At 44.9% G+C, this 10,669-nt stretch overlaps 1 protein-coding gene across 2 annotated transcripts in view; it reads right to left on the minus strand.

Moving 5' to 3' along the window:
- The window catches only part of TOM1L1 (target of myb1 like 1 membrane trafficking protein), a 59,442-nt gene extending 58,556 nt beyond the window's left edge, over positions 1 to 886 (minus strand). The window contains exon 1 of one of the 2 annotated variants that reach the window (XM_080827191.1): positions 721 to 886. Coding sequence is in view for 1 of the 2 variants with exons in the window: in XM_080827190.1 (XP_080683316.1) it covers positions 721 to 778 (58 nt within the window). In the remaining variant the exon portion in view is untranslated. The remainder of the gene's footprint in view (positions 1 to 720) is intronic. The other variant, XM_080827190.1, reaches the window with a different exon arrangement.
- Positions 887 to 10,669: the final 9,783 nt, after the last annotated feature.

Here is a 10,669-nt window from a genome sequence, read left to right on the forward strand (position 1 = left end):
GCAGAAGGAAGGGAGCTCCGTGCTGGTAAAAACAGTCCAGTCCCTGGGTTCTGCTTCCCACTACGTTATTCAGAGTACAGCCACAGAAGAAAGGACACAGGCAAATACATGCGTGGTCCCTCCAGAGGCCTCTTGTGACCCCCGACTGCTCCCCTACTCCCCGCTTCCTTCACTCCAGGGCTAGGCATTTTCATTCTCTTTGTTTACCCAGAAAAAGTAACTCAGGTTGTTAAGGGCTCGACGCCGAGAGAGAACTGGTTTAAAGGAACCTGCCTCTCACAGTGAAGTCACATCACGCAACCTCCCTGAACCCGTCTTTCCCTTCCCTGTAAAACAGACACAGCCACACTGGGCCCTCCAGGGAGTAGCAAACTTGACGGACAACTTTCCCCTGGCTCAGAAGTTGACCCTTTCTCCTCGCACAGGCCCGAACACTCCACACCTGAATCCCGGGCGTGCGTCACCTGTTCGGTCCCACGCCCCAGACAGCACCAAAAAGGAAGGCAGATTTTAAGGAGGGGTTCCGGGGGGGTGTCAGCCATAAAGAAATGCCTCAAAGGGGCCAGAGATTGGGTGGGTGGGATTCGGGTGCCCTGGGAAAGTTGCAGGGGGAGGGGAAGGATCTCCTCAAACTTGGACGAGGCCGAGAATGGAGTCAAGCGGGAAGGGGGCCCCGGGTCCCCAAAGCCTGCCCTGGCGTCTCCCTCTCCCGCTCTTTACCTATGAGGTGGCCCACGGAGGTCGCATAGGGATCCCGGTGACTCTTCCCAAACGCCATAGTAGCCCCACCGAGCCGGGCCCAGGAAATCCGCCTCCACCGCTCTTGGGCTCCCGACTCCACCCGCTCGGTGCCCCTGGCTCCTCCTCTTCGGCCGGGCGCTTCCCGGGCTCTGCAGAGGCTGCGCGACCTGCCCGACCGCTGCGGGGCGCCAGGCACCCGGCGTGGGGCGCGGGGGCGGGGACACGGGGACGCCCGCGCACCTGCCACGTGCCCCGCGGGAGCGGCGAGGAGGCGGCGCTCCGGGCCGCCGGGGGTGTGGGCGGGCGGCAGCTGCCGCGTGGTGCCCGCGGGAGAGCCGCGGGGCGCGCGCGGGGCTGGGGGACCCGGGTGGAGTTGTCGTCCCCGCGGAACCGGCGGCTCTGGGGTCACAGCTTGGGGATTAGAGACCCGTGCTCTGACACCGCCGTTGACTGGTCAAGTTACTGCTCTTCTCTGCGCCTCTTGCTCCCCTTTGTAGAGAAGGAAATACAGGGTTAATAACACAAATCTCAGGATTATTGTGAGAATTAAGGATGTAAACCGCTTAGGTCGGTGTCTGGTACCCACAAAATAAATATTTAACCACTGAATGAATCGAGTAACTAGAACTACTTCCTACCCCCTCCCTCACCCCAGATATCTTGAGGTGTGTTCCCTGTCCCTTAGAGGAGGTGATATATGGGAAGAGGGATTGGCTTCGAATGTAGGGACGCCCCAGAAGCCGGCGTCCTTTGTCTCGGCTCTATTTCCTGAGGGACTACGGGGCGCCGCCAAGGAGGCTGTGGGTTCCTAACCCTCCCTCCCGGGAGCTGTGTTTTCCAGTAAAGCTGAGGAGAGGAGAGGGGCTTTCCTCCTGCTCAGGCAGGGAGTGTGTTTGGCTGCAGAACTGCTTTGGAATGTAAATCTGAGCCTGAGCAGTCCAAGCCCTTTCCAGCTGCCTTTCAGAAGCGGAATTTATTTCCTTTTCCTGTGCATTCGATTAACATCTGATTAGCCATGTTAACCATCTCCAGTGATGCCAAAGACTGCTCAAGAGTCCCGTGTCACAGGTGATGGACTTCCTGTGCCTCCGGACCTTGCTTTTTGCGGTCAGCTTGGCCCAGGGCTACAAGGCCCTCTTTGGCCCTGGAAATGGTGACTAAAGAGATCAAAGAGGGCTTGTTCTGACTTACGTACGCCCTTAGTCTTAAATTTTAAAATAGACGTCAAAACCAATTGTAGTGGTGCCAAGGGGTGAACCAACTGTTGTTTTGTTTTGTTTTGTTTTTCTTATTTCTGTTACTTCAAATTTTTCTTGACCTACGTGAGCCAATACCTGGGATTCTAAAATCTAGAATGAAACCTCTTTATTCCGATGGCTTCCCTTTTGGTGGGTTTGGTCCTACCTGTAACCGATCTTCTCCACCTGCTTATCCAGGGTGAGTGGCTGTTTCAGATGGTGCCAGTTAGCCACTTACTTAGTCATAACTACAGCCTGCTGACACTGTTGAAAATCTCTTTTGTGACATCACCCACCTAATCTCCAATCCATGTTTTAGATTCCAGAAAGATATTTCACCTTCTCTGAACCCTCAATCAAACAATCTTAAAGAGAAAGTCAGCTTTAGTGTAGGCTGCTAGTGGTGTCAGTGGCCTTCCAACAGGGATTGAAAACTAGGAAGGAACCAACCACCTGGACAGATTTTTAACTTCTTATGGGAGAGTTGTTGTGTTTTTTTTTTTTTTTAAATTTTCTTGTGTTACAGAATTGAGGCACTGAGAACAGGAGAAATTACACCAAGAAGTATATTCAGGATGCTATGGCTAGGTAAACAGAACCAAGATCTCAGCTATGCCTGGGGAGAAGTTTTTCTTTCCCCATGTGCCTATAAGTGTGTTATGGTGGTTGCAGTCTCCTTTTTCTGTGCTCTGCCACTTTCTGCAAGATTCCCCTATGTCCCAGGGGTGCAAATTAACTCAGCCAATGTTAATATGGTCTGGGAGCAGGACAGTAGAATTCACAACCAAGCTAAGGTCAGAGAAAGGGACAGAATCCCAGAAAGAAACAATGGTAAAATTTCTGGATACCAGGAGCAAAACTCTCACCAAAATTTCTATTCCAAAGGACACTTAAAAAAAAAAAAAGATTTATTTATTCATTTGAGAGAGAGACTGAGTGGGTGGAGAAGCAGAGGGATGGAATCTTTCAAGCAAACTCCCTTGGGGCTTGAATCTCCAGACCCATGAGATCATGACCTGAGCTGAAAACCAAGAATCGGCACTTAAACAACAAAGCCACCCAGGCGCCCCTCCAAAGAACACTTTCTAAACATGTATTAGGGGCACCTGGGTGGCTCAGTGAGTTAAGCCTCTGCCTTTGGCTCAGGTCATGATCTCAGGATCCAGGGATTGAGCGCTGCATCAGGTGCTTTGCTCAGCGGGGAGCCTGCTTCCTCCTCTCTCTCTGCCTGCTTCTCTGCCTACTTGTGATCTCTGTCAAATAGATAAATAAATAAGTCTTAAAAAAAAAAAAACCCAGGTATTTATATGTAAGTTAGAATGCAAAGTGGAAGCATAGAAAATAACCTTTATTTAAAGTATGTGAAGTACCTGGAATTAGAAATCTACCTGCATATAGTCTCCACATTCCTGGAGGCAAGTGGGATTCACTTTATTTTTACAAATATGTAATCTGGGGGGCGCCTGGGTGGCTCAGTTGGTTAAGCGACTGCCTTCGGCTCAGGTCATGATCGTGGAGTCCCGGGATCGAGTCCCACATCGGGCTCCCTGCTCCGCAAGGAGTCTGCTTTTCCCACTGACCTCTCTCCTCTCATGCTCTCTCTCTCTCTCAGATAAATAAATAACATCTTTTTTTAAAAAAAAAACAAATATGTAACCTGAAATTAAGAAAAATAAAGCTAATACATAGCTTGGCTAGAGTCTGAATAATGGCAGCCTGATTCTAAAGCTTATATCGCTACTAGGTGAATCTGCTCAAAAATATGACATCTCCCCCTCACCCCCCTTTTAAAAGAATCTGTTTGATTCTAAGAGAAACCTCTTGAAGAAGATAAGAATAGGGGCAGGCATATAGTTCGCTGGTACAGAGCCCTGTTGTTCTTTCTGTACTTGTTCAAGAATGCTATGTCTTCTGAACTAGAACTATATGCTAGCTATGCTCTAAATACAAGCATTATCACTTAGTCCTATCATAAGCTCTATGAAACCAGTAACATTATTACTATTTTACAGATTAGAAAAACCAAAGTACACACATTTTTCACATAGTCACTTTGCTAGTGAGGGGACTCTCTGATACCCTTCCAATTAGCCATCTTTCTCCCCACTACCCCTCACTTTCAGGGCACTTCTGTATCCTGCACTCCTTTTTCTGACTGCTATTTCTCATGATCTCCACTGGGATTCATTTTCCTCTCTAGCCTTCCACAGTTCCATGGTCTGCCTTCTCCTCTGTCTCTGTTTTTCCTCGGGATAGCTTCTTCTGGTCCCTTCTCTAGTCTTTTCTGACCAGTCCCAAGGGAATTAAGTTTTCCTTTTCTTTTCTACACATAAATTTGTGTCTTACAGTCCACAACACTTTATATGACTTCTTTGTTTAGGAATCTATTCCCTGTCTCTGAGATGTAAGTCCCCCAAGGGAATAGGACCCTGTTGATAGGACTTGCTATCCAGGCACTTAACAGACCTTAAGGGATGTTTATGGAATACATAAACAGCTCTCTTAAATCTTGAACTTCTCTATTCTTTCTGAGATCCAGTCCTTAATTCCCTCCTGGATGCCTTGTCAGAGTCCTAACCTTAATATATCTAGAATTATACTCATCTGCTTTCTCTATCATCTCAATACCCTATCTGACATTTTTTTTAAAAGATTTTATTTATTTATTTGACAGACAGAGATCACAAGTAGGCAGAGAGGCAGGCAGAGAGAGAGGGGGGAAGCAGGCTCCCTGCTGAGCAGAGAGCCCGATGTGGGGCTCAATCCCAGGACCCTGGGATCATGACCTGAGCTGAAGGCAGAGGCTTTAACCCACCGAGCCACCCAGGCACCCCCCTATCTGACATTTTTTTTTTAAATTTTATTTATTTGAGAGACAGACAGAGATAATGAGAAGAGAGCATGGGTAGGGTAGGGAGGAGAGGGAGAAGCAGGCTCCCACTGAGCGGGGAACCCAACATGGGGCTCGATCCCAGGATCCTGAGATCATGACCTGAGCCGAAGGCAGATGCCCAACCAACTGAGCCACTCAAGTGCCCCCCTATCTGACATTTTTGAGGAAGGGAGGAAGGCAGTTACTGATGCATTAGAGTCACATGGATTGCTGTAGCAAGTACTGATGTGTCTCAGTACTGTGTCTCAGCCTCAGAGACTCTGATCTCACAAGCCTGGGATGCATCCAGGGCATCAAGACTTTTAAACATCCCCATATGGGCTAATGGTCCCATTATTCCACAAATAAAATATCTTAAAGTTGTCCCCAACTTTTCCCTTTCTGCCAGTTATTTCCTTTCAATATATCCCCTCTCCCTGACCATGTGTTCTTTATATCTCTATCTCCTTGTTTTTTTTCCCTTTACAGACACTGATCAGTCTGGCAGTTCTTAAATGCCATAAGCCTTAATACTGTTTAGGGATGAAATTGGACTGAAGCCTGAGTTTTCCCAAACATGGCCAAGAACCTGAGCATCTACAAATGTATTATTTAGCTTTAAAATTTACTGAGGCACCTGAGTGGCTCAGTCAGTTAAGTGTCTGCCTTCGGCTCAGGTCATGATCCCAGGCACCTGGGGTAGAGTCCTGCATTGGGCTCCCTGCTCCGAAGGGAGCCTGCTTCTCCCTCTGCCTCTGCCAGTGTCTCTCTCTCTCTCTCTCTCTCTCTCTCTCTCTGTCTCTCATGAATAAATAAATAAAATCTTTAAATGAAATAAAATTTACTGTCTTTTACACAAGAATTTACCAATTATTTTTGAAGACCATATATACAAACACATATGTTGACTTTATTTCCACAGTTATTTTTAATATGCTCAATCTTGGCCACTCCGGATTCTGGAGATTACCTTCAAAGCTCATCCCTCCCTCTCTTCCAGCTCTTGGGATCACCTGTATCAGCTTCCCATGAGAGGGCTTCTCTGCCCAAGCCCCATGCCAAGCACTTTTTCATTCTATGTCTGTGGGCTTTCAGCCAAACTCAGAGACCCAAGGTGAGAGTAGACAAAGCACACAAGAGTGGTGGAATCTAACCCTTGTTACTTTTTACTGGGTCAGCCACTGTACAAAGTGCTTTGGTATCTCCAGTAAGCCTCATAATAATCTTACAGTTTAAGAATCATTCCTATTCTACTCACTTCCCTAAAGTTACTCAGAATCAGGGGATGCATTTGGGCTTGTCTCATTCCGAAGCTTAGATCCTTTTCCCATTTCATCTCACTGCCCCCAGAGAAAGGATCATGTCCTGGATCTCAAGGAGGACCTGCAGCATCTAGCCCAGTGGTCCTCATCCAGCAGTGACAAGTAGGAGTGTGTTGACTTTAAACATTGACCCTTGCTCCAAAATTGAACTTCAAACCACCGAAGTGCTTTCATTAGCTTCCCTCATCATACTTACAATTAAGAATCTTCCTTGAGATCCGGGACAAAAGGGAATCTGTTGGCTGAATTCTTGTGAACCTTAAGATCCATTTTATTTGGAAAATAAACTAAGGGAACCAGTATTTTCATAACCCAAGCCAACTGTCTTTCTGTGGATTTCATGATCTCATCAGTTCACACTTAACTCATTTGGGGTTTGTAATTTAATTCCTGTGTGTTCTTTTGAAAATCTAGCTCAGATGTGCAAGTCAGCTCGCCTGGTTCAAATCCCAGCTCTCAGATGATAAAAATAATTCCAACTTCCATAGGGTTGTTTCAAAAAATAATGAGATGACGAATGTATGCACTTAAAATGGTGCTTAGCATGTAACAAAGCTAAATAAATATTAACTAGTTATCTTTTTTTTTCCTTCATCCAGCCTACCAGGTGGCCTGAAATAGTGAGGTTTGGCAATATCTCCCTAAACGTCATGTTTAAATATGTAGGTGTTACCTGTCTGGGAAAAGAGGGTCCTATTAACACTCACTAACATTATGCCAGTCATCACACATGTAGTTTTTATTAGCACATTATGAATAATCTGCTGAACAATGTACTTGAAGAAAGGCGTTGTGGGAATAGGGCTCTGAACAACCCGGAGACTCGGAAATGGGATTTCCAGCTGGAGTCAAGGAAGGGAAGGCCCAGGGGGCTGCTACTGGGAGCTTTATCCCACAGGAGAGCCTTGAAAGAGAAGGTAGACAGCAAGGTGAACAGAGGCCTTTCATTTAGATGCCAAAATTGGTTCAAATCCCACTGCCACTACTCACCAACTATGGCCTTGGACCAGCAAATCATTCCTTTAGAACCTGTTTCCTTATCTAGAACAATGGAGCTAATTCCACATTTCTCAAAAAGCAGGTCTCAAGATTAAATGACAACATTGGAACACCTTTAACAAATGCCTTGGCATATCACTGGTGCGCACTAATTGTTGAAGCCCAAAGCCTAAATAAAGTGGGCTCCTATTCCCTACTTTCTACCATACCATCGTGGTTATGCCCTTTATGACACTGATTGTAATCTGAAATTGTCTTGGGCAAGTATTTACTTGTCGCCTGTTTGCAAGATTTACTGTTGCCTCCCATATGCTGCAAAACACACTCTCTAGCCACTCTGCATTGCCTGTGAGCAAGACCTGCCCCTGAGAGCAGACCCACCCAAAAAGATGAATATTTACTCCTACATCCACACTCCCCAGTCATCCTCAGCCCAAGTCAGTCCAGCTTTAAGGTCCCTTTCAAATGCAAATACTAAGGACAGACTGCTCTCGTTCATCTTGCTTTCCCTCCTAAAACCACTTGTCACCCGCTAACTGTGCCTGTTTCTTGAACACACGTCCTCTCTTACCGCTTGTAATGGGATGGTGCACTTTCCTGGACTTCTCCCGATTAGTAGTGCTATCTAAAGCCTTCCTCTCCATGCTGGCCTCTCTTTATCCTATTCCTCTGTGTCACTGTCTTCATAGCACTTACGAGTATTGGAAATGGTCTCATTTCTTTATTTGCAGGTTTATCGTTGTCTTCCCCTCATCTGGCTCTGTGAGGGCAGAGAAAGGTCTGTTCTGTCCATCATTGCATTACTCAGTACTTTCCATAGTTCACTGAACCTAAAACGCCTTCTGTTGCAAGATGCCTTGTTGTATTTTAAGGACTACTAAAAGATAAAAAGTTCTGAATTAAATGATGACTTCCCGCTTCTTTATCACTTAGAATGTTTATATTTACTCAAATAACTCAAATAACCCCTTGAGACTTATTAGAACTAGACTTTTTTTTTTTTTTTTTTTTGTACACAGGACCTCTGCTTACATACGAAATGGAAAATGTAAGCAAAATAAATTTAAGAAAGATTTTTTTTTTCCTTCCCATACAGGATCAAACGCTCCCGACTCACTCTTTGACTTCGAGATGTCAGTGTGTCAATGCGTTTTCTAGCACCATGTCATCCTCCGGGCCATTAAGAGCACTGGGAACACAGCATTTCTTAAGAGTGCCCTCTACACTCTCCTACTATTTTTTCTTAAGCTGTTGACACCTATTTTGCAAGTTTCAATGGTGGTGCTTTCTTTTCTATCTATTTATTTACTATTTTTTTATTATTATTTTTTCAGTGTTGCAAGATTCATTGTTTATGTACCACACCCAGTGCTCCATGCAATACGTGCCCTCCTTAATAACCACCACCAGGCTCACCCATCCCCTCACCCCTCTCTCCTCCAAAACCCTCTGTTTCTCAGAGGCCACAGTCTCTCATGCTTCATCTCCCTCTCCAATTTCCCCCAATTCACTTTTCCTTTCCTTCTCCTAATGTTATTCCTTATGCTCCACAAGTAAGTGAAACCATATGATAATTGACTTTCTCTGCTTGACTTGTTTCACTCACCATAATCTCCTCCAGGCCTGTCCATGTTGATACAAAAGTTGGGTATTCATCCTTTCTGATGGAGGCATAATATTCCATTGTATGTATAAATATATACTACACAACACACACACACACACACACACACACACACACCATATTTTCTTTATCTATTCATCTGTTGAAGGGCATCTTGGCTCTTTCCACAATTTGGCATTTGTGGCCATTGCTGCTATGAACATTGGAGTACATGTGGCCTTTCTTTTCACTACATGTGTATCTTTGGGGTAAATACCCAGTAGTGCAATTGCAGGGTCATAGGGTAGCTCTACTTTTAATTCTTTGAGGAATCTCCCCGCTTTCTTAATCTTACCAGAAAGTGTTGGGGTACTTGGGTGGCTCAGTTGTTAAGCATCTGCCTCCGGCTCAGGTCATGATCCCAGGGTCCTGGGATCAAGCCCCGCATCAGGATTGGTGGGAAGCCTGCTACTCCCTCTCATTCTGCCTGCTTATGTTCCCTCTCTTGCTGTGCCTCTGTGTCAAATAAATAAATAAAATCTTAAAAAAAAAATCTTACCAGAAAGTGTCAATGAAAGTTTTTTTCAGACAAGAAGCAGGACTCACTCCCTCGCCCAAATGATCCTTAAATAGATTTGGGACCAAAACATCAAGGTATTGCAGTGGTTTTGTGAGTCCCCAGCAACAAGAAGCAGAGTGCACATGCCCAGGCAATGGCAAATACATACATATCTGTTGCCTGAAGAGAAATGATAACACACCATTGTTGTAAAAATGCATCAGAAATGTTAAAATATGAGAAGAAAAAAAAAAGAATATCTTAGAATTGTTGAAATTCCCTAGTAAAGTACTTACTTTATAGATAATTTCTCAGCAAATGAATGTATGAATGGAAATTGTGTTACTGCTGTGTAAGGCAACCAAAGTATAAAATAAATCACGTAAGAAAGAAAGAAATCCCATGTATCAAGGAATTATTCCATCTGCCTTTAAATTCTGGAACCAGCCATGATTACTTGATGATGATTATAATTCAATCTAGAGCAGGTTTTAAGCTGTGAATGTACCTTTCACTTACAATCTTACTTATCACTCATTTTATCTTAGAAGTTTACTGAAGTGTGCTGTAAATTATCTGCTTTTTAGAAGCTATCAGTATTATTCATATTTTCAATAGGGTGCCCTAAATTTCTTGTGTATGGAAAATCAAATGCATTTTATTTTACATACGTAATTTTTTTGGCCACGAGAGGGCAGCCTTGTTTAACTTATCAAATTCTCCCACCCGCTTAGCCGGGGAGCCACTTTCTGGCAGTATGCTTCACTGAATGGGGAACGAGGGCTCCAGGAACCCCAATCAGCTGTGTTTCTCAGGGGTTTCACTGCTAAAGGCTAGCTGCTCCGCAGGAAAGCACAATGATTCTGCTCGTTGTTTTATTTTCCCGGGGTCTCACATTGGCAGTATAAACCAGGCATAACAGTAAAACCTGGTATTCTTTATTTAGCAGGCAGATAGGGGGTCTACGGGAGGTGATTGTTTGGGAAAATTGACATGTATCAGGGATCGGGTGGCTGCAGGAGGGGATGAATTAATAAAAGCCACGTACAGGATTTGAACTCCTGGATGACAAATTCATATCTATAGTTGTGCAAACTTTGAAATATCATTAAAGCCTACCTGGAGAGAGGCTACATCATTTTTTTTTTTTTTTAAGGATTTTATTTATTTATTTAACAGACAGAGATCACAAGTAGGCAGAGAGGCAGGCAGAGAGAGAGGAGGAAGCAGGCTCCCCGCTGAGCAGAGAGCTGGACGTGGGGCTGGATCCCAAGACTCTGAGATCACGACCTGAGCCTAAGGCAGAGGCTTTAACCCACTGAGCCACCCAGGTGC

This window comes from Martes martes (assembly GCF_963455335.1).
Source record: "Martes martes genome assembly, chromosome: 16".
Classification (NCBI taxonomy): Eukaryota; Metazoa; Chordata; class Mammalia; order Carnivora; family Mustelidae; genus Martes; species Martes martes.